The sequence below is a fragment of the Lytechinus pictus genome, chromosome 16, assembly GCF_037042905.1.
Source record: "Lytechinus pictus isolate F3 Inbred chromosome 16, Lp3.0, whole genome shotgun sequence".
Lineage (NCBI taxonomy): Eukaryota > Metazoa > Echinodermata > Echinoidea > Temnopleuroida > Toxopneustidae > Lytechinus > Lytechinus pictus.
This window is the reverse complement of record NC_087260.1, coordinates 15,575,177-15,601,707: the sequence shown is the minus strand read 5'-3', so window position 1 is coordinate 15,601,707 and position 26,531 is coordinate 15,575,177. Positions and strand designations below refer to the sequence as shown.

The 26,531-nt window shown below is 36.9% G+C and overlaps 2 protein-coding genes across 2 annotated transcripts; both read left to right on the top strand.

Moving 5' to 3' along the window:
• The first annotated feature begins 770 nt into the window (after positions 1 to 770).
• On the top strand, positions 771 to 13,602 carry LOC129278746 (integumentary mucin C.1-like). The gene is made up of 6 exons (XM_064111375.1): positions 771 to 859; positions 3,171 to 3,494; positions 4,475 to 4,569; positions 5,873 to 6,069; positions 6,363 to 6,530; positions 12,027 to 13,602. Exons 1-4 carry the CDS (start codon positions 820 to 822, stop codon positions 6,035 to 6,037), a joined length of 624 nt encoding a protein of 207 aa, XP_063967445.1. The 5' UTR covers positions 771 to 819; the 3' UTR covers positions 6,038 to 6,069; positions 6,363 to 6,530; positions 12,027 to 13,602.
• Positions 13,603 to 14,046: 444 nt separating this feature from the next.
• On the top strand, positions 14,047 to 26,061 carry LOC129278747 (uncharacterized). The gene is made up of 6 exons (XM_064110930.1): positions 14,047 to 14,238; positions 17,997 to 18,200; positions 18,989 to 19,092; positions 19,918 to 20,116; positions 20,977 to 21,144; positions 25,349 to 26,061. Exons 1-6 carry the CDS (start codon positions 14,214 to 14,216, stop codon positions 25,501 to 25,503), a joined length of 855 nt encoding a protein of 284 aa, XP_063967000.1. The 5' UTR covers positions 14,047 to 14,213; the 3' UTR covers positions 25,504 to 26,061.
• Positions 26,062 to 26,531: the final 470 nt, after the last annotated feature.

Below are 26,531 nucleotides of genomic sequence, written 5' to 3'. Positions count from 1 at the left end.
TGATCCAATCGCGTAAAGATGGGGGGGGGGGGGGCTTGGCCCAACGATCAAGAAAAAGAAGAAGGAAAAACCATGAAAACAGAAAGGAAGGGAATTGATAAGATGTAAGATAATGTCAAATTGCATTAACATATCCGGGATATCGTCACATATGAGAAAGATAAATTTCTTTTCTGGACAAGTCAATTATATATTAAATAATCTTTATCATTTTGTTGATTAATTCCCCATCATGTGTCGTGTAAAAGACGCTCTTTTATCGTATTTTAATAAACTATTTTTCATTCACCGTTTATCTCATCTATTGATAAATATACCCAAAAAACTTGTTAATTATTTAAAAAAAATAAACATTATTGAAACAAATTAAAAGAACGATAAGCCAAGATTTTGAAACCGATATATCATTGATAGATTATGACCCCAAAAATCGATTTTGCTTCTCGTGAATGTGACACATTGAAATAGCGCATTTAGCAAATTATTGTTGACTTTCTATCTTCTATAAATTAAAATACAAGAAAAGAAAACGAAATCAAAACAAAATGTTGCTTGTGATCCCCGCTTAAAGTGACGAAAGTGTGACGTCAGAGGGTTATAATTTTATTGTGTCACACACGTCACTTGCATAACCATTAATATAAAGTGTTCAAAATGATGGAATAGGCCTATAAGGTTTAAAGTCCATTCGTGATTAAAAAAAGAAGATATATATAAAGCTTGTTGAACAAGCTTATTTCTGTCTGATAAAGAAGATACTGTTCACTGTATAGTTCATGTGATTCTGAGCTACTGCCCCTCGTACACATTTTGATCACCATGGCTAGAATCACCATTTTCAGAGCTGCAGGAATTCTTGGTGAGATAATACACTTCTCTTTTTTATAACAATAACAATAGTAATTTTCAGTTCTTGCATACCGCGTATCACGTATACCTTCTTATGACCCTCTGTTTCTTATCGATTTGCTCTGTTATTCACTGTAACAATCATGTAGCACGAGATCATGATGATAATAAGCTACTTAGATTCTTATAGCCCGGTAAACTACCGATTCGTCTATTACCAATTCGTCCACTCATCACTCGGTCTAGCTTCATTTAGTATAATGCCATTCCGTTCATCAAGATTTCGTCTAACAACCATTTGGTCCAATAATCACTTCGTCTAATCACCAGTTCGTCTATGTCCATTTCGTTTAATAACCAGTTGGTCTAATACCAATTCTCTTTTCATTCATTTCGCCCAATAAACACTTATCCAATAAGATCAAATGGTTTATGGACTAAATGGCTATTGGACCAACTGGTTATTAGACGAAATGGTGATTGGACGAAATGGCAATTAGACCATGTGGATAGTGGATGAACTGCTGGTAGACCAAATGATAGTAGACGAGTTGGCAATTGGACGAATTGGGATTAGACCTATTGGAAATAAACCCTTTAGCCCCTCCTATTTCCCAAGAATAAGGAAGAAAAGTGTTGTGTGAAAAGCATAGATGATCTGAGAAGATTCGCATGTGATAAACGGATTACGTTGAGTCCGCCAACGGACCCCGACCCCCATTATTCTGGTAGTATAGTAGTAGTAGTAGAAGTAGTAGTAGTAGTAGTAGTAGTAGTAGTAGTAGTAGTAGCAGTAGTGATAGTAGTAGTAGTAGTAGTAGTAATATTAGTAGTAGTTGTTGTTGTAGTAGTAGTAGTAGTAGTAGTAGAGGTAGTAGTAGTAGTAGTAGTAGTAGTAGTAGTAGTAGTAGTTGTTGTTGTTGTTGTAGTAGTAGTAGCAGGAGTAGTAGTAGTAGGAGTAGTAGTAGTAGTAGTAGTAGTAGTAGTAGTAGTAGTAGTAGTAGAAGAGGTAGTAGTAGTAGTAGTAGTAGCACTAGCGTACCTACGGGGGGGGCAGGGGGGGGGCACTCTGCCCCCCCTGACGAGTCACAACCCATGCAAAAACGTATCTTTGCCCCCCCTGACGGGCTTGAAAAACATTTTTTGCCCCCCCCTGACGGGCTTTTAGACCTTCAATGCCCCCCTGACGCGCTTGAAGACCTTTTTTTTTTTTTTTTTTTTTTTTTTTTTTTTTTTGCTTGTCAATTTTTTTCAGGTACGAAATCCTTTATTTTGTGATCGAAGACTTTTTTTTTTTTTTTTTTTTTTTTGCTTGTCAAATTTTTTGGTGGACGGTTTTGCCCCCCCTGTGGAAAATCCTAGGTACGCCACTGAGTAGTAGTAGTAGTAGTAGTAGTAGTAGCAGTAGTAGTAGTAGTAGTAGTAGTATAGTAGTAGTAGTAGTAGCAGGAGTAGTAGTAGTAGTAGGAGTAGTAGTAGTAGTGGTAGTAGTAGTATAGTAGTAGTAGTAGTAGTAGTAGTAGTAGTAGTAGTAGTACTAGTAGTAGTAGTAGCAGGAGTAGAAGTAGTAGTAGTAGTAGGAGTAGTAGGAGTAGTAGTAGTAGTAGTAGTAGTAGTAGTAGTAGTAGTAGTAGTAGTAGTAGTAGAAGAGGTAGTAGTAGTAGTAGTAGTAGTAGTAGTAGTAGTAGTAGTAGTAGTAGTAGTAGTAGTAGTAGTAGTAGTAGTATAGTAGTAGTGGTAATAGTAGTTGTTGTGGGAGTAGTAGTAGTAGTAGTAGTAGTAGTAGTAGTAGTAGTAGCAGCAGCAGTAGTAGCAGTAGTTGGAAATAAACCCTTTAGCTCCTCCTATTTCCCGGGAATTAGGGAGAAAAGTGCAGTGTGAAAAGCATAGATGATGAATAGACATGTGATACTAGTATACGGATTACGTTGAGTCCGCCAACGGACCCCCGACCCCCATTATTCCGGTAGTATAGTAGAAGTAGTAATCATTAGTAGTAGTAGTAGTAGTAGTAGTAGAGGTAGTAGTAGTAGTAGTGGTAGTAGTAGTAATAGTAGTAGTAGTAGCAGTAGTAGCAGTAGAGGTAGCGGTGGTGGTGGTGGTGGGGAGCATTTCATCAATATTTTTGTCTGACAGTTTTCCTTAATTCTGATTGGCTATGAGGCACTGTTACTATGGTAATTGTCGGATAAAAGAAGTCTTGTCAGATAAAACGTCCGACAAGTCCTTTCATGAATTGCTCTCTTGATTATTATGTCAAATATTCACAAAATCTTCTAACTTTCTAATCATGAATTGTTGATTTTTTTAACGATATTTAGTTGTCGCCTTGCTGTGCGGAACGGAAGTACAATTTGCGACTGGAATAACAACCACAGATGTGCCAACTACAACCAGTATACTGACAACTGGCCCAACTACAGCCCCTATACCAACAACAACTGGCCCAACTACAGCCCCTATACCAACAACAACTGGCCCAACTACAGCTACTAAACCTACAACTACTGCAGCTGCAACTACGGTAAATTCAACAACTGAACCTACAAACACCACAACAGGCAACATGACAACGGCCCTAAGCAACATGACAACAACCATAAACAACATGACTACAACCATAACCAACATGACTACTTCATCAGGTAGGGTACTCAAGTAATTGAGAAATATTGTTGATTTTAATTTGTGCTCATACTTCCAGTTATCCACTTACATATATAAATGGCCTATCTAAATTGCGTACTGATTTATGATAACTTGTCACGATTTTCATCTTATCAAATCAAATTTATTTATTACAGAGAAAGGGATATCAGTTGAGATATCATTTGGCGAAAAACTATCAATGAATAAAGAAAGGTTTTCTTTGAGTTATGATTGTGTAAAATTTTCTCTTTTTTTTGTGGCGTCATTTGCGAGATGTAAAAATAACCTTGTGCACAAATTGTCATTAAAATCTGAGATTGGCAAGTTATGAATTAAAAGTAGAAGTACAATAGGCCTATGGATGAGCAGCTTAATTGGGACGTCATAAAATACATATAAATAGTCATAATTTCTCCCTTATCCTTTGATGATTTGATTTCATCTCCAAACTTTCATTAGTGAATTTGTCGATCTCTTGTGAATTTGATATGATCCGTATACTATGACATCCGGTTAGATAGACTTCAACTATATATAATTTCCCAACCAGAAATAAGGGTCAATTATTCTTATTACTTTGGTATTTCCTTCCTTCTAGTCCATATAGGTCGACCTAGACCAAGTTAAGTGGAGGTTCCTTGCCTAGACCTATTCAAAACAGGGGCCGCGGAACGGTTTTCAAATTGGGGGCCAAAAGTGGGGGGCTGACCATGCAAAAATCACAATCATATGGTCATTTTTACGTTTTTGCACACGGTTTTCGAAAAAAGTGGGGGCTGAAGCCCAATTGAATTGAACATAAAAATTATCGCCATGGATCATCAATAATCAACCATAATTGACATCACACGAATTAAATGTCAATATGGTTTATCATTTTTATAGCTAAGCATATCTCTGACGTTTGATCATAATATACTTATCTATTTATTTTTTGAATAAATATCACCCTTACTCGAATAATTTGCTACGTCAGGTGGAACAACCTCGGTTCCAAAAGCTCAATGGCAGGTGAAGGATAAGGATGGCAAGCTGTGTATACTCATGGACTTTGGTGGGACGATTACAGAGGTGAGTTTGGTACACTCGCTTTGTAAGAGGTTGTCGCAACTAGGACTAGTCAAGATTAGACGTTAGTGTGGTTTCACGAGTCTAAAACAGGCATAGACTCGTGTCTTAAAGTGGCATTTTAAAAAAATATTTAAAAAATAAGGACGAAATCCGGGGGTCGAATGTTTACTACCAGTGGATAGGATATATCTTACAATCCATATCTGATCAGTAAAGGGTCCCTCGACCAGCTCATTTTAAAAATGAATTGCCATTTGTGAAGACATGTCCTGAGGATCTAATTCATCACCTGAGACAGTAAAATGGTCCTTATTCTAACACCAGTCAAATTTCCAAAGTTGGTGATATTTCTTCCCAATTTGGGAAAAGGAAGTTCAGTAGTGACCCCCCCTAAAATCAGTGTTGGATTGCCAATCATATTCGTACACTTTTGTCAGTCAGCTATATCAAATTGAGAATTGGTTGGCTCGAATGAATATCTTTTTGCCTTCCTGTTGTAAACCGGGGTTGTAAATAGGCTCGTGCGACCTAGACGTTGATGTATGAAAGCTATTTTCCAAAGGTAACATATAGAGGGCCTCCTGACTCCCAATCTCTAGCTCAGTGTCAGGTTGCACGCAGGGCCTATTAAGAACGGGAAGGCAAAATATATTCATTCGAGCCAACCCATTCTCAATTTTTTTATACAGCTGATTGACAAAGTGTATGAATATGAATGTCCATCTAGCACTTTTCCAAAATTGGGAAGAAATATCACCTAGTTTGAAACTATATTTGATATGGCGGAAGGATTGGGGCTATTTTACTGTTTTACGTAAGTGCCACTTTAACACATGAGTCTATGGGACATGTTTAAGGCCCGTGATACCTATAATCCACTAATTTCCCCTCTTTATCAATGTCGATGAACATTTCTTTCTGCCTTTTCTGGTTTCTGCAGATTGGTGATGAAGGGGTTGGCACCAGAAAAGATTTTGAGTGGAGAGGCCTACGTCCAATCTGGACTAACCTAGGGCTCTTGGCTGAAAGAGATACGACCTGAAGGTGGTCGCTGACGTCTGGAAGAATGTCAATTTGGCAAAAAGACAATTTCAGAAAATTGCACTTGCAATTTTTTTAATAGTATTCAGATTTGTTTTATTCATAGAAACGTGTATGAAATGAACGAATGAATGAGAACTGAAAGCAGAAATAAATTCACTTTTTTTTCACTTTTATGGGGCGAAATGGGTTTTACTGAGTTGATGAAAAATGGAGTTAACCTCATGTCACGAGCCAAAACTGTCATCTCTTTACTTTTCAGGTGACTCGTAAAAACACTGTGAATATTCCACCGGATGCCCACGTATCAGGAAATTGCAGCTCACCTTCACACTCGGCATTCTTTCTGTACTTTTCTGAAGGATCTGGGCTTTCTGAACAAATTTGGTCTGACCTTCGTCATAAGAGGGAGCTCTTTCGAGCTTGAAAAGGTGGAAGCCTCGTGGTCTACCTTCTCCAGTAAGTTTCACATCTTTGTCTTTCTTCCTTTCTTCTTTTTTTTTTCTTCGTCTTCTTTCTTCACGTTCTTCTTTTTCTTCTTCTTCATATTTTCCCCCTTCTTCTTCTTCTTCTTCTTCTCCTCCATAAATATAATTTCTTGCGATAAAAACAAAATATATATATATAAATATATATATATATATTGAGATGAGGCGAGGCCAACTCAACAGATGACGAATATATATATATATATATATATATATATATATATATATATATATATAATCCTCCCTCTCCATCCATTTTCTTAGCGGGACTGTCATCTTCTTCGTCGGGGAATTTTTTTGACGTGCCCGTCGGAAACTATTACAACTGCAGCGAGTTCAACTTCAGTCTGTCACTATTCCAGCTCAACCTCACCCAGCCTTCGTTCCAGCCGTTCGTCAAAAAGACCAAGGGAGGAGATAATTTAGGAGAGGGTAAGTCCTACTTTAAACCATGAACATATTAGCAATTTGAAGAAAAAAATCATAAGCTAGATTTCTATTTTTTCCAAAGTGCTATTTTAATACCGTATGGGGAAATGTTTACAGGCATGACACCCCGAGACCACCTAAATGGTTCCATGACATTTGCTCTGGCGACAAAAATTCTCCGGAAAATCTGCACGTTAAGCAAAACATAAAACATTAATTCCCAAACTAAATAAACCCTAATCCTAATCTATATATTATTCTTAACCGGAGACTGTGTAAATAACGAGTGGATACCATGCGCGACCAAAAAAAAACACATAAAAAGGATGTCTTTTTCAAAATAGGGCACGTTACGTACGTAACGTAATAAGGGTGTCAAAAACACTAAAATAATGAAAAAAGGGTATCTATTTCGTTGGAAAGCTCTGTGTTTAGGGTCAAATTTGCGAGGGTATAAAAATCAAGACTAAAATGTTTTATAAAGGATGTACTTTTTGCTCCAGGAGTCAACACTACGTGTTTAGAGTTTGCGCGAGTTGGGCTGTTCTAAACCCAATGATGTAGGTAAAGGTAAAACCGACGACCGACGTCCGTGACATACCGCTGTACTTGTTTAGGGTTTCAATTCAGGGAATACTTGCCAATAGTATCGTTTTGTTTCCAATACTTGTTAAGGGTAGGGTTTCACACGCCAATACTTGTTAAGGGGTGCAATTTCAGAATATGGAAAATACGTGTTTAGGGTGCTTTTTGAGATCTCATGGTCGCGCATGGTATCCACTCGTGAATGGAAGTGGCCCCCCCGGGAGCGAAATTATTTTTCCCACCGAGTTCTGGACCAACATATGAATATTCATGATTTGCGTCTTCGGATTAAGAGTACGCATGCGCGTGGACTTTGCCTTGACCAGTGCCGGTCGTGAGCATTCACGTTGCTCAGAATGAATTAGCATCGTCAAATTACCGGTACCCTTACATAGTTACATAGGCCTTACAGGCTTAGATCTATACACAACAAAAAAAGTAAGTCCCCCCTTAAACAAACATCAATAATTTCCAAACCAATGCGAGTTTTTAATATATTTTTACACGAGTGTGTAGGTAATTTTATATGCCACCCTCTGAGTGAATGTTATGGACGTATTTTACGTCATGCTTCATTGAGCACCGTCAGAAAGCAAAAATGTCACTTTTCAAAAGTCACAAGCCAAATATCATGACTTTGATTCCATTTTATTGGAACAAATTTCACATTCTCATCATAAAAAATAGCCAGAAGGCTTGTAAAAGGTACTTTCTAAAAGACGATACAACTTTTTAGGTAAATTTCACGGTTGAATAAACACAAATCCAAATTTTCTATAATTGGATTTTTACAAATATCTATCACTAAAAATGATAAAATATGATAACAGTTATTTTTGGGAAGAGTATCTTCAACAATATTCATTGTTTCACGGTTCATTGAACATTTATTGAAAACCAAAAATACGATTTTCAAATATCATAGGCAAGTATTGTTTCATTTTGGTAACTGAAAATGATCTTTTCTCAACTTTTTCGTTTTGTTCATGACCAATTAACATGCTTCAATGATTCAAAGGCGTTTAATCAAACATCCACGCTTGAATGAACATGTGGAATGTGATTAGCTCTTTTTTACGTTATTGGAAAAAATGCAATTTGTAACTATGGATATCTGTCAAAAACCTCCTTGCATAGTTCATTTGTTTCGATTTTTATGAAAATCCCGATGTTTAATGCATCAGTGAACACACAATATTAGAAAATTATGCAAATGAGAAGAAGGTTCAAGGCCTTGGCCCCACTCTGTGCTGTATCGAATGGTTATTTTGGTGTGCGCGCCTTTTGGATAGTCTTACTCTGACGCCATTTGCGAAGTTTCATGAAATAACTGTTGGCAGAAGTAACAAAAATCGTCCATGAAACAAACCCTTCATTTCATATTTGTTAAAATTTTGACTTCCTCTCTCATAGACTTGTGTATATTATGGGTGCATATGTTTAGGAATAAGTAACCCCTTATTCAATATGGTGGAACTTTTTTTCAAGGCGGTCTTTAGCATTGTCATTTGGCAGTAATGTTTATCAACCTATGGGCAGACTCATTTTAAAGGGTAATAAAGTGAATATTGGGGGCAAATTCGGTTTCAAATGTGACTTTAATTGATGTTTTTTTTTATCATCCATCATTTCTATCACCATACACTTTCCAAACTTTAAACATTTTCATGGTTGAGCGAGCACATTCGAAAACTTAGGAATGAATACTCTTTATACTGCATAAATGTATTCTTTTCCTAACAATTTCTTATGATCAGTTTAATTTACGGACAAATCATGGGTGGATCCAGAATCTTAAAATGGGAAAGGGGCCTACAATTCGGGGAGCCACCAACATTTTCAAACGTTAACATGATCTAACAAGTTGTAAAAGATACTACGTTAAACCCCTATGATGATACGTCACAATACAGGGGCCGCGGAATGGTTTTCAAAGGGGCGGGAGGAGGAGGGACTGAGCCAAAAGTGGGGGCCGACCATGCAAAAAATCACAATCGTCTGGTCATTTTTACATTTTTGTACATGCTTTGGGAAAAAAGTGGGGAGGGGGGCTTCTGCCCCCCCCCCGCTTCCGCGGCCCCCGCAATACATTGTGCTCACTCAACTATGAACATACGATATCAAAATTGTGTGTGGAGTGGCTAAATGATGGATAGTAAAACAGCGTAACACCATAAAATTCACCTAAAAACAACTTTTGCCCAACTTTGTATTTGCACAATCTGAAAAACGACACTTGTGACTTTCAAAAATGGTCATTTTTAATTCAATCTTTAATTACTCATGCATGACTCAACCGATCAATCTCATTTTTCTCCAGGAGTTGCCTAATGAGTGTAGAAACCACCTACGAAATATCATATCTCAAAATATTTCCGTTCAAAAGTTACAGCAATTTGATTTAGGGGGGACTTACTTTTTTTGTTGTGTATATATATGTATATATATATATATATATATATATATACACAATTCTTAAACACTTATCAAACTAGCTGCCATTAATGGCAAGACATGTGCTAGGCTAGCGCATTAACTTTACCTCAAATCTGGACCTGTCTAATGCCTAGTACTAATCAGTGTTGTAGTGCCTTGATGCTCGGCCTTGGCCTTAACGCGCCTTAAGGCCTACTTTTTCAAAGCCTTGGCCTTGAACATTCAAGCCTTGGCCTTGAGGATTTTGAGCCTTGAAATTTCAAGGCATTTTCAAGGCCTTTTCAAGGCATTTTGTCTTTTGTACTTTCATTTGTTTTAAATAAGTAATTATAAACGTTTCAATTGTTTTTTTTATATATATTTAATGACACTAATGGTCAATACTACCAGTCACCAGTAATATTAGCAGCAGCAGTAGTAAGTGTACTAGCAGTGTCATCAATTGTAATTGTCACCATTATCAAGAATTTTCAAACAAAGAATACATCAGTTATGAAAAATAGCATTATGTATTGGTAATGTGTTGTAATCATGACTAATGATGATATTGACAGTAAATAATAATGATCATGATCAAAATAATAGTGCTTTGATGACAAGAATAAATTTGACAGCTGACTGCAATTTTGACAACAATTTTCATACTTTAAACATAGCTAACTCTAAAGGACGATAACAAGGTTGATTTCTATTCCATTAGGATTTCCTTGTATTATTTTCTTTGGCCAACAAGAATGTTTTAAGTCTTAATGATATTCTGAAAAGATTTGGTAAACTTGAACACAGTCTTCAATTTTGTCATATCCAAATGGGTTATGTCAATGGCATGATGAGCCAGAAACTTTGAGGGGCCAAGCATGGCATATAGAGCAAAATTTCTGTCAAAAAAAAGAAGAAAGCGATTGAAGCGAGCGAGTGAACAAAATTTGTCCCCCTCTTTCTATAGGAAAAGCTAATTTTGCGATTGTTTAAAAAATAATATCACATTTACTCCATCTTTTCCTTTCCCCCCCCCCCTTGTCTAAGTTTATTCTTGGTGGTGGAACTTCTTCTTCTCTCTATATCTTTTCAAAATTGTATATTTGTTTTGGGTCAGATTGACAAAACAAAGGGGGAAAATGTTTACTTCTTTTTAATCATATATCGTTCAACAGTGAATTTCATTTCTCTACAGTTTCAAGGAAATAAACAACGTATTTGTTTTTGTGTCAATATGGTTTCAAGAAATAATAATTAATAAAAGAATAATAATAATAATTAAATAATTAATAATTATTAATATTATCAATAAGTATTAATAATCAATGATTGATTAACTGTTTAAAGAAATAATTTAGATTTACCATCTCCAAACTAAGGGTATGGGGTGCGGCCTTTTTATTTTATATCCTTTCAATGTAACTTTATTTTGTAAGTATTCTTTATTCTGTTTTTTAAGGTAAAATAAGTGTAGAAGATACAAGAAATATGAGAATTGAAATTTAAAAGTTGTTGTAAGCAGAAAAAAAAATATGACAAGCAAAAAAAAAAAGATCTTCGCGTTCAAAAGAGGGGACATTGGTTTTTTTGGTTGCATTTTGACATTACAAATTATTAGTATGGCTTCTCAAAGGGGGGGGGGGGGGCACGTCCCCTGGATCAGTTGTAAATCGTCAGGGGGCAGTCTGCCCCCCCCCCCCCTTGGTTGTTCCATGCTGATAGAGCGTAGATCAGAGTCTAGATCTAGAGACTAGACTAGAACTAAGATATTTTTTTTTTAGATCTAGGACTGGCTCCGTATACGGACTAGACATATTAAACCATGGTAAATAAAATCAAATGTAAAGTTCGGAATTGACCGGTTCGAAGTTAACCATGGCATTAGTCTGCGATTACTATTAGTATTAGGCATTAGACAGGTCCAGATTTGAGGTAAAGTTAATGCGCTAGCCTAAGCTAGCCCTAGCCTAGCACATGTCTTGCCATTAATGGCAGCTAGTTTGATAAGTGTTTAAGAATTGGATATATATATATATATATATATATATATATATATATATATATATATATAGATCTAAGCTTATAAGGCCTATGTAACTATGTGAGGGTACCGGTAATTTGACGATGCTAATTCATTCTGCAATGTTCTGAGCAACGTGAATGCTTACGACCGACACTGGTCGAGGCAAAGTCCACGCGCATGCGTACTCTTAATCCGAAGACGCAAATCATGAATATTCATATGTTGGTCCAGAACTCGGTGGGAAAAATAATTTCGCCCCCGGGAACCCTATGCACTCTGAGATATCAAGACCGGAGCAATTGTCGAAGGAGCAAATATCGTTTCACCGACTAAATGTATTACGTTATTTCAAATGACAAACCATCGTCGATATGATGTCAATTCGTTGGTATATTTGACTAGATGTGGCATAAACTAGATAGACATAATTATAGACATATCATTTAAAAATATGTTTTTTGTTCCTCGTATACCAGCCTACCAATGTCGGCCTCCATCTGCAGACTCCGATCTCGCCCTCATCATCGGGATCGCCGTCGGTGTCGGTGTGGTAATCATCGCAGCAATTGTGGTTACAGTCTGCTTGGTGAAACGAGGAAAGAGTCCAACTGCTAAAGGTTACAGTAAAGAGCCCTGATCTGACCTTTGACCTCTGACCTCGATACAATAAGACTGTGAATTCACCGTATGCAAGCAACATACATTTTAGACATTATAACTATACATCGACGGGCGGGGCCAGGATATTTTTAATGGGGGGGGGGCAAGACGAAGTAAAGATGACGTCACATTTTTTTCTAAATAAAACTTTAATGATGCCATAGAGATACACTGTAAGACTTTCACATTTTATACTCTCCTTGCTTCTTTTTCTACGTTCACCGTTTTTTTTTATTTATCCTCTTTTCTATAAACTTTTTTTCACTACTTTAAAATTCAAAATTCTTTTGGGTGGTTGCCCCTGCCCCCTGTGTCTCCGCCCCTAATTACGACTATTAATGCTTTGACCAAAAAAAGTGTAAGTCATGTAAATAAAAAAGATGCGTGTGGTTTTGATGACTCGTAATTTAATCAGTGTTTAGTTCTTCGGCAAGACTGCAATTATGCTGTAAGGTTTCGAGCGATATTCAAAAAGTATCATCGAAAAGAATTGACGTTTCCAAGTGTAGCTCTGTTGCATACTTTGCCAATCTTTTGACTGAAATATAACTTTTTTCAACGTTGTTGATAATTCATCACTCTAATAACCTTAAAGTGTTTTTTTTTATATTCAATTCTATTATAAAATCTCATTGTATTTTCGATGCTACTTTATCTTTCAAACATTCTTGATATCAAATATTTAAATCCAAATTCATTTGAAATGATGAACATTACCACTACCTGGTTCTGTTATCACAAAATATGATTATAATAATAGGTATCATTATGATAATTATACCTATAGTATACAAAAGACGGTATGATTACAAGTGATGTCACTGCTATATATGAGTCTATATTGCGTTTTAGACAATTAGAGAAAAGCAAAAACGAGAGGGAGCAACAGCATGGAGAAATAATATTAAGGTATTTTGTCACTAAGATGGGTTTTTGTCTCGCCTGCATAGCAAAGCGAAACTATCGGTGCCGCTTTTCCGACGGCGGCGTCGTCAACATTGAAATCTTAACCTAAGGTTACGTTTTTTAAATGTCATAATAACTTAGAAAGTATATGGATCTAGTTCATGAAACTTGGACATAAGGGTAATCAAGTATTACTGAACATCCTGCCTGAGTTTCAGGTCACGTGACCAAAGTCAATGGTCATTTAGGGTCAATGAACTTAGGGATTCAATATCGAAAGCTTAACCAAGGTTAAGTTTTTGAAATGTCGTCATAACTTCTAAAGTATATGAACCTAGTTCATGAAACTTGCTATATTGAATCGCGTAATGCAGGCGAGACTGCCGGAGGCGATCCATTTGTTTCTGTTTTATATTGATTTTGACTCGATTCATTATTTTGTGATCTTTTTGTATATTTACGATTAGTAATTCCAAATGAATTATGAAATAAATGAATAAATAAATAAAGCAATAGAAAGAATCTATTTGTTTTGATTGTCTTTTATCTTTTATATATATATATATATATATATATATATATATATATAAGAACGCAATAATTTCCTTCCAAGTTTGTCACAAGAATTTATAAATCTATTTTCCCATTTGAACGGCCTTGTTTGATGTCTGTGGTATGAGATTATTTATTTTTCCATTATCAATACGACTTATGTTGTGAGAAGTGATAGGAAAGTGAAACTGAAACTGAAGTTTAGTATATACTACCCGCACATGATAATTCTGAATGGCGTCGAGCAACCTTTTTCACACGTCACCTGTTTCATATAGTAGTTTTCGAAAGTCTAGGGAAGTCTAGGAGGTTCTTGTCGTGATTGCGCAGCGCTTCCGGAGTTCCGACCCGTACGTGCACCGGAAACCAGAATTTTTTCTCTCTCAAAAGTTTGACGGTCAAAGTCCACACCATATAGTGTCAGTCCCATCATATTATGTATATAAAATAACAGAAACTTGTGCGTTCGAAATTATGTACTAGATTACAAATTACTCTTCGTGGTAGATCTTGGATTAAACAACATCCATCTGGCGTATTCGATTATGGCGCGAATCAACATTGTTCTTGGTAAGACCCTGATTCCTTGAAGTTGGTTAACAATTTTATTTAACTTTACCATCAGATTACATTGATAAAAGTCTCATGGTTTGTTTTAAAGTTTAGTTATATATTTTGTCATGCCTGACCCGACATTCCCGGATAAAATTGTCAGTGCACATGAGAGACACGTTTGGATAAAACTTTCCGGTAAACTTTCAACTTGTGCCTCATCGTATCTTGTTTTAACTTTTCCAGTATCTTTTGCGTGTTGTTAGTGATCATGAAGTTAGATTCTTAATAATCATGATAATGGCAAGCTCGTAACAGTCGGACCATAGGTAATTTCTCAGCGCATAGGTCTAAATTTCTAATCCTCCCTATATTATACAAATAGCAGGATGTAATTTTTTCGTTAGATTTAAAACGACTTTACGAGGAACTAAAATATAGTCCTACAGCATAGAATGTGAGCCCAGACTTTTGATATTTCTAAATAAAGTTCAACAAATTTTGTCATGATTCCATTGAAACGGTGAAATAATACTTTTAAAGGTCAAGTCTACCACAGAAAAATGTTGATTTGAATCAATAGAGAAAAATCAGACAAGCACAATGCTGAAAATTTCATCAAAATCGGATGTAAAATAAGAAAGTTATGACATTTCAAAGTTTCGCTTATTTTTAACAAAATAGTTATATGAATGAGCCAGTTACATCCAAATGAGAGAGTCGATGATGTCATTCACTCACTATTTCTTTTGTTTTTTATTGTTTGAATTCTACAATATTTCAATTTTTACGAATTTGATGATTAGGACCTCCTTGCCTGGAGCACAAAATGTTAAAATAATGGAATTCCACGTGTTCAGGGAGGAATGAAACTTAATTTCCCATGACAATGACGAGAAAAATCAAAATATTTCATATTTCATATAATAAAATACAAAAGAAATAGTGAGTGAGTGATGTCATCAGTTCCCTCATTAGCATACCAACCGAGATGTGCATATAACTGTTTTGTGAAATGAAGCGAAACGTTAAACTATCATAACTTTCTTATTTTACATCCGATTTTGATGAAATTTTCAGTGTTAAGCTTGTTGAATTTTTCTCTATTTATTCAAATCAAGTTTTTGTTGGGGTGGACTTGTCCTTTAACTAAAAATTTGCAGTCGGTCTGATATGCAACATTGAAACATTCACCTTCAGCTTATACAAACAAAATGACAAAGGGTTCTATTTCGTAGTTCCATGGTGCCAGGGATTGATCCAAGATTTTCCAAAAGGGGGCGGCACATTTTCCAAAGGAAAATTTGACAAGCAAAAATAAAAAAAAGGGTTTTCACCAAAAATTGAAGGTCATTTCGTCATCGAAAAATTTTGACAAGCAAAAAAAAAGTAATCAGTTGTGTCTGAACGACATGTTGCCATTAAAAATATGATGTGACTTTCAAAGGGGCACACTTGCGTAAGAACGGCATATTTACATTAAATATAATTGACTATGGCTCTCAAAAGGGCCGCCCCCCGGATCCGCCACTGACGAAAAGTCAGAATCAGTTCGTAAAGCTTTATTTTGTCTCATTCTCTTCCTTCTCCCCCTCCTCCTCCCATTCCTCTTCCTCCTCTTCCTTCTTCTTCTTTTTCTTCCTCCTCTTCTTCTCCTTCTTCTTCTTCTTCTTTCTTTTCTATTTTTCTTTCTTTCTTTCTATTTCTTCTCCATCGTCATCCTTTTCTTCTTCATTTCTTTTGTAACTTAGCAACCAGCTTGGGTTAAAAAAACACATTTCAAACCCCCTCCCACCTCCACCCCAAAAGTGTAACGGGAAGAATGTTCAGGCCGTTATCATGATCATGGACCTATTCCCCCTCCAAACCAGAAATACTATAGAAGGATTCGTGATAGCTACAAAATGGTGTACATCAAGTATCGTTACCCTACCCCAGCATGAAAATATTTTAATTTGAAAGGAGAAGGAAAAATCAGACTAACAAAACAGTGAAAATTTAATTAAAATCGGGCATTGATTACAAAGTCATGATATTTTAAAGACTTGCATTGTTATGATGAAACAGTTCATGCATGCATGTCTTCCTGAATATTCAATGAGTAAGCTGATGATGTCATATCCTCACTTGCTATTTTGTATTGTATCACATTAAATTATGTTTATTTTTTTCCCTCAAGAACCAAAATCTTGCATTGACAACTGATTTAGTGGATTGGATATTCACTGCTACAAATCATTTTAATTTCATGTAATAACATAAAAAAAGGAAAGTGGGGTTGTGACATCATCAGCCCACCTAATGAATATTCATGATGATGTACATGTTCTTAGCCCGGAGTAACCCTTGGATGTCATTATTGATCTTTTCATGAAAGTAATGGAAATAGTCATATTGTTGTTCTTCAAATTCCAAAAGAAACATGAAACTTTGAGTATGAAGTGGTGGAACTTTTTTGGTTAAAGCTATTATCTTTCAATAAACAAAATTACAGGAAAAAAAAAAGAGATATAGGCCTAGTATTGGATAGCAGCTTGCGCTCAGTGTAGTAATTCAATATTATGTATCAATGTATATATTTTTTTAGAATATTGAAGATAAAATACGTTTTATGCATACATGCAAGTCATTCATACATGCGCTCGCACACACGGACACACCCTCCCAATCACACCCCTTACACAAACATAGACGTACACCTATTTTTTGGTCTACGGTACTTATGCATATACTCTCTCTCCCTCTCTCTCTCTCTTCCTCTTTCTCTCATTCATACACATTCACCCCTCGATGCACACCTCGGCCCGCAAAATTGTTTTTTTTTTACAGCCACCCTCTTTCTCTCTCTCACACACACACACACACACCCACTCTCACACCCACACCCTACATATAAACACACATCCCCTCTCACTCCCTCCACACTCACACTTTTGCCGTGGAGCACGCACACCTAAAGCACACAAATCTTTGTTGTTGTTTTCACTTACACAACCTCTGCCATACTTTCACACGTATAGTTACCACCAACTCCACACACACACTCTCCCGCCCACCATCCCACACACAATTATGAAAAGACCAGCAACTCCATTGTCGCATGTTCATATTCCTCTGAACATTTTCCAACTCATGCACATGCATTTGGTTTGTTGGTACTTCTTTCTGAGTTACTCAGACGGAGTCCATATTATATGTATGACATGAAGAATTAGTGTACTCCAGTTATCAAACAAAATATCATTAGAAAGATGCAAATATTTGGAAAAGAAGAGGGAAATGATAAATGACAGGAGCATGCAAAATGAAAAAGAGGAGAAATAACTTGGACAAGAACCAAAAAATATAGAGACAGCTAGGAAAGACGAACTTTTGTCTGACTTATTTCTAAAGTTGTAAGCCATATTTGTGTACGGGCCCGTTTCATAAAACTTGTCATAAAAACAAATTGGCAATAAAAAGTATTAAAGCTACTGAAATAATTCAATTTGAATGGCTAAAAGTAAACTTGATGTAAAAATTGCGAATCGGTTATTGTAATATTAAAAGAGTCTTTATAACTCGGGGTTCAGCACGGGAATCCTTTTTTTTTAATATGCGAATGAAAGTAAAATGCTGGCAAGCAGGGGTTGAAAGAATTAATCATACATTCCTTTATGTTTGCTCTTCACATCGATATCTTTTCCCTATAATATCATTGGAAATCTAATATTCGTGTCTATATTGATATTTTCAATCTATATGGTCTGAACCTTTCAACTTGATCCTGATAAAAGTGGTTGCACTGACGTGCATATCGGAAGTATCCTTCGCCAACAACAACGATACCACTACAACGACCACCGGAGCTACAACTACTGGACTTAAACCTACCACCACATGGCCTACAACAACTACTGCACACACGACTACAGGAGCTACAACACGTACTGGGCTTACAACAGGAACTGCTGGTAACAAATCAAGCACCACGCCGTCGGGTAAACTAATATTAATTCGATTCTCAAATCAGAGTGAAGTTTGGGGGAATGTAGATAACCCCCCCCCCCCCTTATCAAATCCAGCCCTCTCCCGAATCATTTGAAACCTTATTTTCTACGATCGTCACTCCTTTAAAATATTGAGCAAACGGGGACAACGATACGTTCTTTTTGTCTAAAAAAGGTCAAAATTTTGCTCGCTCGCTTGGCTCGCCTGTAGCTTTTTAGAAATATTGACCCATATGCCCCCTACGATTTGTTTTTTTGGGGACTCATTACGCTATACATATGCCTATATCCATAGCCGTATCCCCGCGAGGACATAATTATGCATCATCACAATTACTTACACTGAGCCCCACATCCACCCCCCCCCCGGGGGGGGGGGGGGGCGAGGGACTCGGATTTGAAAGGGTGATGGTGTGTGACCCCAGAATCTGAAACCATACCCACGTGAGAATAGGGGACTTAAGAGCATACAAGTTAGATGGCCCTATGCAAATGGGGGTGCCCGGGAACTGGAATATAATATGAAATGGGGGTCTTGAGAACTGACACCTGACTGAAATGGGGGGGGGGGAGCTTAGGAACGGGGGGGGGGGGACGGGCTGGTCAATGAAAAGGGATGAACATGATAGGAACGGCTGGCAAGGAGTGAAAAAGGGGGTGTATTCTTAATTGCCGTATATACCCATACTGGCATTATACGTGAGGCCCCCCCTCCCCCGGGACACTGAGTAAAACGAAAACTTTATTTACCTTGTGCTACCTATTAACCTGGCGTGCAGTGACATCAGGAGGAACAACCTCGGCTCCAGGACCGAGATATCGAGTGAAGGATAAGGATGGCAAGCTGTGTATGCTTATGGACTTTGGTGGGACAATAACAGACGTGAGTCGGGTAGATGATTTTACTGCATATGGGTATAATTGAAATAATAGACAAGTATTCTTAACATTTTTACAGGTTGAAAACAATATGATTGAAATCTCTTTGAACTACAAAGCGCTGCAATTCTCATCACAATTGAATGACTGAAGGCATGACAAATCGTGTAAAATAGTTTTATCGTCATCGTAAATTATCCAATGAACTATTTGTGATGCTATCCTTAGCTTTTTTTCTCTTTTATATAGTATACGAATTGCTAAAGTTGATTTGCAGGAACCCTATTATCCATTCGACCGGTGCAATAGCAGATGATTATTTCCATCATACAGACAAATAATAATCATAATAATAGGAACATTTCAGAACATAATCTGGATGGCTAAATACTCACGGTGCACCATTTTCTGTGTATAACCAGAGGCATACAGACAAAAAAGAGAAAAGGAAAGAGAGAAAGTTGAAATATGATATAATTTTTGGAATATTATGACAAAATCTATCACAAAATTTGATTTCTGTAATAAAATGTCGAAATTTTTGCTCTCTTGCTTCGCTCGCTCGTAACTTTTTTGTTGTTGTAAATTTGGCTCGATACGCCATATCTGGCTCCCACAATTTTTTTGGCTCATTTCGCCACTGTGTATAAGTTATCACCAGGCATCAACTCAGAAAGACGTAAGCTAGATAAAATGGTAATTATAATATTTTCCATATTCGAGAGGGTCAGCAAAGCACTATTGATAATAACACATTATTTTTCATTTTTCGTGGATCAGGAAAATTGCTGGAATGTACAATCTGAGACGAAGAATGTTATAATTTCAGGTAATTCATGGCAAGACTTTGGAGATACCAACTAATGCAAACACGTCGAGATCAAATTGCAGCTCTTCTTCCTACGCAGCCTTCGATCTACGGTTTTCCGAAGACATTTTTACAGAGTGGCACATTAATCTCAACTTCACCACGAGAGGGCGGTCGCTCAAGCTGCGAGAAGTATCTGCTTCAATGTTCTCTTTAGGATGTGAGTTGATTGATTGCCTTTATCGTTTTCCCTCTTCCCTTTTTCGATGTCTTTTTATTTTGTTCAAATTCAAATTCAAATTTATTTATTTCACTTCCATCAAACAAAAACAAATTGTATACCATATATAAACATAAATATTTGTATCCGTTGCAAAAAAAATTAATGATACATATGTTGTGAAAAAACACTTAGACAATTTGGGCAGCACATTGTAGGTTTTAAATATGTTCTTCCTCTCAATGGCATTGATTGCTAGTCAAGTGCTGTTGTTGATATTCACATCTCCATCTTCTCCTCCTCCTATTCAATCTTATGCTGCTTCTTCTTCTTTTTCTTCTTCTCTTCCTCTTCTTCTTCTTCTCTCCCTTCTCCTCCGGCTCCTTCTTCTTCGTCTTCTTCTTCCATTTCTCCCTACTACTACTACTACTACTACTACTACTACTACTACTACTACTACTACTACTACTACTACTACTACTACTACTACTACTACTACTACTACTACTACTACTACTACTACTACTACTACTACTACTACTACTACTACTACGACCACTACTACTACTACTACTACTACTACTACTTCTACTACTACTTCTACCACTACTACTACTACTACTACTACTACCACTACTACTACTACTACCACTACTACTACCACTACTACTACTACTACCACTACTACTACTACTACTACTACTACTACTACTACTACTACTACTACTACTACTACTACTTCTACTAATACTACTTCCCCAAACAATTTTTTTTTCTGTCAGTGGTTGCGTCATCGCCCCCTGGTTGACACATTTGATGAACATAATAAAAATGGAAATGTCTTTTATTTCTTTCCTCAGCGTCCCTTTCTTCTTCCCTGGACATAGACTTCTTTCGCGTACCGGTTGGGAGCTACTACAACTGCACCAACTTGAACTTGACCCTGTCATATTTCCAGCTCAACCTTACCCAGCCTTTGTTCCAGCCGTTTGTCCAGAAAACCAAAGGAGGTGATAATTGGGGACAAGGTAAGTTAACCATTGACGACATTAATTTGCAGGGACCTGGGAAGCGGGGGTGCTGGGGGTGCTGAAGCACCCCCAGAAATTTTCCTGGGGGTGCTGCGTGTATTATTTTCCATAGGCAGCACCCCCACGAAACCAGGTTCCCTCTGTATTTTTTTAAAAAATATGTTATTATGTACGTAATTATCACATCCGACAATCACAAATCATGTAGTACTGTCTTTCACATATTCCAATAACATATATCCCTCCTAACATGCCTAACGCGACTCAATCAAGCTTCGGCACTCCGATACAGACGTGGTCGCGCGCTATACGTGATAACCATACATACTACTCGATTGCAGGGAGGGACATGGGTGTGGATGGATTTGAAACTTCCAGATGTTATGTCGAACCAAGTGTGCGCGCGTCTGACTGCCCCGTGTTTTGTATAAACAAGTACAAGTCAGACAACATAAATCAAATTTTCACAGTCTTTTTCGCCCTGCCCCATGGCCCTGGGAAGCGGGGGTGCTGAAGCACCCGAAAATTTTCGTTGGGGGTGCTGCGTGTGTTATTTTCCATAGGCAGCACCTCCTGGAAATCTGGTAGGAATGATAAATGACAGAAATAATGTAATGAAAATGAACTACGTTTTGAAAGAACTCTCCCTCCCCCCCCCCCCCCCACTTCAGAATTTTCCGACACAGTACTTGGAATAGTTTTTAAATTCACCCTTTTCCAGATCGGAATATCAAATATTTTCTGCTCGCGCTTCGCGCTCGCATTATTGATTTTATAAAAAAAAATGTATTTAGAATGCCCAGAAATACCAGGTCTAAGTCTTAAACACGCGCACGCATGTTTATTCAGAGACGCAGCTTGTTTTTAGGGGTACTGGAAATATATCAAATACATTTTGTCAATACAATTTTTTTCAAAATAAACAAATTTTATCAAAATCTGATAATAAATAGTTAAGTTATTTGATTTTGAAGTTTAGCAATATTTTGTGAAAATGGTGATATGCATGTCGTCACGAATATTTGATTGGTGGGTTGATGATGTCACATCCCCACTATCCTTTTTCTTATGTTAATACATGAAATCAAAATCGTTTCATTTTTTTTCATACCAGTGTGAATGATATGTCTCCCTTCTATTGAAATAAGTTGCAGCAAAGAATATCTAATGAACTAAATCAGTTGTCAATTCAGTTATTTTGGTCCTTGAAGGGAAAATATTGAATAAACCTAGTTTTATATAATAAATACTTAAGAACAAGTGGGGATGACATCATCAGTTTGCTCATTCAATATTAATGAAGACATGCCTAAAACTGTTTCACCGGAATAATGCTAATCTTTAAAATGCAATAACTTTCATATTTCCTGTCTGATTTTGATCAAATAGTCATTCTTTTGTTCGTCTGATTTTTCTTTATCTGTTAAAACCATATTGCATTCAGTCTGGAGTACCCCTTTAAACGTGCTTCAATTATAAAGTTTTAGATCAGAATATCAAAAATTTTCTGCTCGTGCTTCGCGCTCACTTGATTAATGGGTTACACTTCGTAATTCCGAAGCTTCGTAATTCCGAAGGTTCTTTATTCCGAAGGTTCGTAATTCCGAAACACGTAAATTGCCTATACCTCGATGTTCGTTAATCCGAAAACGTAAAAGGGTTCGTTAATCCGAACATTTGTGGCGTTATTCCGAAGGTTCGATAATCCGAAAACGAAATAAGGTTCGATGTTCCGAAGGTTCGTTAATCCGAAAGCGAAATATGGCTCGTTGTTCCGAATGTTTGTTAATCCGAAAACGAAATAAGCTTCGTTGTTCCGAAGGTTCGTTAGTCCGAAACGGAATAAGGTTCGTTAATCATTTCGTTTTCGGACTAACGAACCTTCGGAATTACGAACCTCATTTCGTTTTCGGATTAACGAACCTTCGGAATTACGAACCTCAATTCGTTTTCGGACTAACGAACCTTCGGAATTACGAACCTCATTTCGTTTTCGGACTAACGAACCGTCGGAATTACGAACTTTCGGAAATACGAACCTTCGGAATAACAAACCTTCGGAATATCCGAACCTCCGGAATAACGAAGCTTCGGAATTACGAATGTATGCGGATTAATGTAGGAAGATATGCAATTACCCATAATTTTCTTGATTTACAAAATATGAATAAAATGTCCCGTTTTTAGGTCTGAAATCTCAATTTTTTTCTGCTCGCGCTTTGCGCTCGCATCAATTGTATAGTTATATATATACCTATCCTGTTCTTAAGATGTCCCATTTTTAGGTCTGAATCTCATTTTGCTCGCGCTTCGCGCTCGCATCAATTGTATAGTTATATAACTATCCTGTTCATGATAAGAAAAGTGTTTAGAATGTCTCGTTTTTAGGTCTGAAATATCAATTTTGTTTCCGCTCGCGCTCACATTAATTATATAGTTATACCTATCCTGTTCATGATTACAAAAAGTGCTTAGAATGTTCAGTATTTAGGTCGGAATGTCAAATTTTTCAGCTCGCGCGTCGCGCTCGCATTGTTTGATTGTTGATATACGTTTCGTCTTCATGGGTAACTGCAAACAGTCCTTATAACAGGTTCCTTTCGATCAGGCCAGAGCGTATAATAAAAATATCTGCTCGCGCATATCGCGCTCGCAGTTATTATTTGTTACATACGCATCTTGTTCAGGACCACAAACATTGCTCAAAATGTTCAATTTTCAGGACAAAATACATGAAATTTAAAAAAAAAGTTAGCTCGCGCTTCGCGCTCGAATTATTTAATTATATATCTATGTTCTTTTCTAAGAAAAAAGCTCATTTTGTCCCCCCCCCCCACCTTTGAGGAGAGATTTCAGCACCCCTACTGAAAAAATCGTTCCCAGGTCCCTGTTAATTTGTTGGAAAAAATCCTACATGTAAGTAAAAAGACAATATACAAGGGCGTATCTAGGGGGACTGCAGGTTCCCCTGACATTACTTTGGCGCACATGCACACACACAAAAAAAAACATAAAACTTACTGTAAGTTTTGCTCTGCTGAACGAGCGGAAAAAAAACATCATAAATTGTAAGGGCGATATCAACGTGTCTGGTGTAGTCTTGGTTTCACGGGCCTAATTACAGCAGGAGGTAAAATATCCGTTCGACTGATTGATTTTATTTGTCAGGTATAATAAATAACGGATGAAAATAGGAAAATGGGGAAGATATATCATTAAAATTTTGGAATTATTTGACTAATTGAAGAATTAGGGCTACTTCGCTGTTTCAGGTGACATATTCGATTTCATCACGTGATGTTTCCACAGTTGAATATTTCTTTTTTTCGAAATGGGCCGGTCAAGATACTCTTTTCTGGTTAGATAATTATGAAATGTCAGATATATTTCCTATCCAGTGGTAGTAAAGATATTAAGCATGTTAAGGATGGATGATAGCATTCATCTTGCACGAAAAAGTTTATTCGTGCTCTCTTGAATATACTGCATGTGATTCAAATTTATTCAGTTTAATTTATAAAAATGACTTATTATCCATCTTTTTCGATGATGATTGGAACAATAGAAGGGTTTGTGTTTGTTCTTATGTTTCTTGGCATGGTTCTACAGTCAGTGGCCTACCCACTGGCGTTATGAGTAAAAAAAATTGAGGGGGCTTGATATGGCGTATCGCGGAAAATTAATAAGACGTTGCGAGCGATCGAGAAAATTTTCGACATTTTTATTGCAAAAATCCAAGTTTGTGATAAATTTTGACAAATATTCGGAAAATAATATCATATTTCACCTTTATCCCTTTCCTTTTCTATCTTTTTTTTTTCTTGGTCGTGAAAAATTTGGGGGGCAGGGGGCAAGAGCCCCCCACCTGTACGCCCATGGGCCTACCTGCAAAATATCATCAGGAGGGGTAAAGATTTTCTGACAACTAAATGAGAAAAAATAGGTAAAAGGTCACCGACATTTTACATGTTTTAAGGCTGTAAAAATCTGACAAGCAAAAAAAAAGTCATCGAAATTCGATAACGGTATACTCTGCCCCTCCCCCCCCCCCTTTATGCACGTGCTACAAAGACCATACAAGCTTGACAATTTGAAATAAATTTGTAAATTTGTAAATAGAAAATGAATTCTTGCCAAAATAAATTCAATTTGAAGGGGCTTTAATTTGTTTTGTTTTTATTACTATACATTACATTATCAGCGTATGAGTGCAGACCTGGAGGCCAAGGTGAGTTGAATCTGGTCGTCGTCGTCGCCATCGTCATCGTCGTGATCTTAGCTGTGGTCATTTCAGTGACAGTCTGCGTGGTTAAACGAAGGAAGCCATCCCGTCAAGGGTACAACAGGGAGATCTAGCCGATAAGCTTCCAAAAACGGCGCGGTTAGAAATTTAAATGGGTGTTTCAAGTTCGGTGTTGATCTTTTGGTGTTGGGCCGGTAAATAAAGTATTCAAAACCCCCGGAAACCTCTTCGGAGCTGTCATCCACTTCCATCCTTAAGTTTTTGTTGCATTTTAAATGTTTTTTAAATAGTAAGAGGCTTAGCTATAATAAAATGAAGATTTGTATTTGTTTTGTTATGTTGGTTTATTTATTGGTTGTTTATGTCAATGAAATGAATGCAGAATTGGCAAATATTCAACAAATTAAGTATAGATTTATGATGATAAATCAATTCCTTCATTGATAAGCTCATTCATTCATTCATTTACTTGATTGTTCTGTACATTTTGTTTTCATTTCATGCACAAAAGATATGTGTTTATATCCTGTATGAATTATTATGCACTTTCCAGCAGTGACTTAGTGAACCAAATATTTTAGGGGCACAGCATGCAACTGTATGGGGTTTCTAAAAGTCGCTAGCGAGCGAAAATTTTGGACTTTCAGAATAAAATCTATCTTTGTGATTGATTTTGATGTAATGTCATTATTCACCCCCTTTCATTTTCCATTTCTTTCTATTTCTCCTTTAAATGTGTTTCTTGTTAACGGAACTTTGGGGGGGGGACGGGGCTCTCCAGAATAATAGCAAAGTTATGATTTATAATGATAACGAAATGAATAGTATGACATTTAATTATATCGACAATCATTCAATAATTAAATGCAAAAGAGCTAATCTGGGTCCCGTAACACAAAGGTTAGCGTTGATCGTACGCTTGATTTTCACGATTGATTGTACATTGTAGTCAATGCAATCAATCGTAGAAGAATGTTTTACGATCATTGCTAAGTTTTGTGTTACGGGCCCCTAATCGCACTCCTCTCAGAGTGAAACGAGGGACCAGTCGTCTTGGAGTTAGATTTACATCTTTTGAGAGTGCATTATAGCTCCTTCCGGAGTAAAAAAATGTCTGAAAATATAAACTGTTCCCTCCATA

What these genes read in the sequence shown, in the direction of transcription:
- LOC129278746 (XM_064111375.1), top strand. Translation starts at nt 820, where the DNA reads ATGGCTAGAATCACCATTTTCAGAGCTGCAGGAATTCTTG. An exon ending in CAGAGCTGCAGGAATTCTTG is followed by an intron (nt 860 to 3,170) that starts GTGAGATAATAC and finishes AACGATATTTAG; the next exon opens with TTGTCGCCTTGCTGTGCGGA. An exon ending in TTGGTGGGACGATTACAGAG is followed by an intron (nt 4,570 to 5,872) that starts GTGAGTTTGGTA and finishes TTTACTTTTCAG; the next exon opens with GTGACTCGTAAAAACACTGT.
- LOC129278747 (XM_064110930.1), top strand. Translation starts at nt 14,214, where the DNA reads ATGGCGCGAATCAACATTGTTCTTG. An exon ending in GCGAATCAACATTGTTCTTG is followed by an intron (nt 14,239 to 17,996) that starts GTAAGACCCTGA and finishes TCCTGATAAAAG; the next exon opens with TGGTTGCACTGACGTGCATA. An exon ending in ATCAAGCACCACGCCGTCGG is followed by an intron (nt 18,201 to 18,988) that starts GTAAACTAATAT and finishes CCTGGCGTGCAG; the next exon opens with TGACATCAGGAGGAACAACC.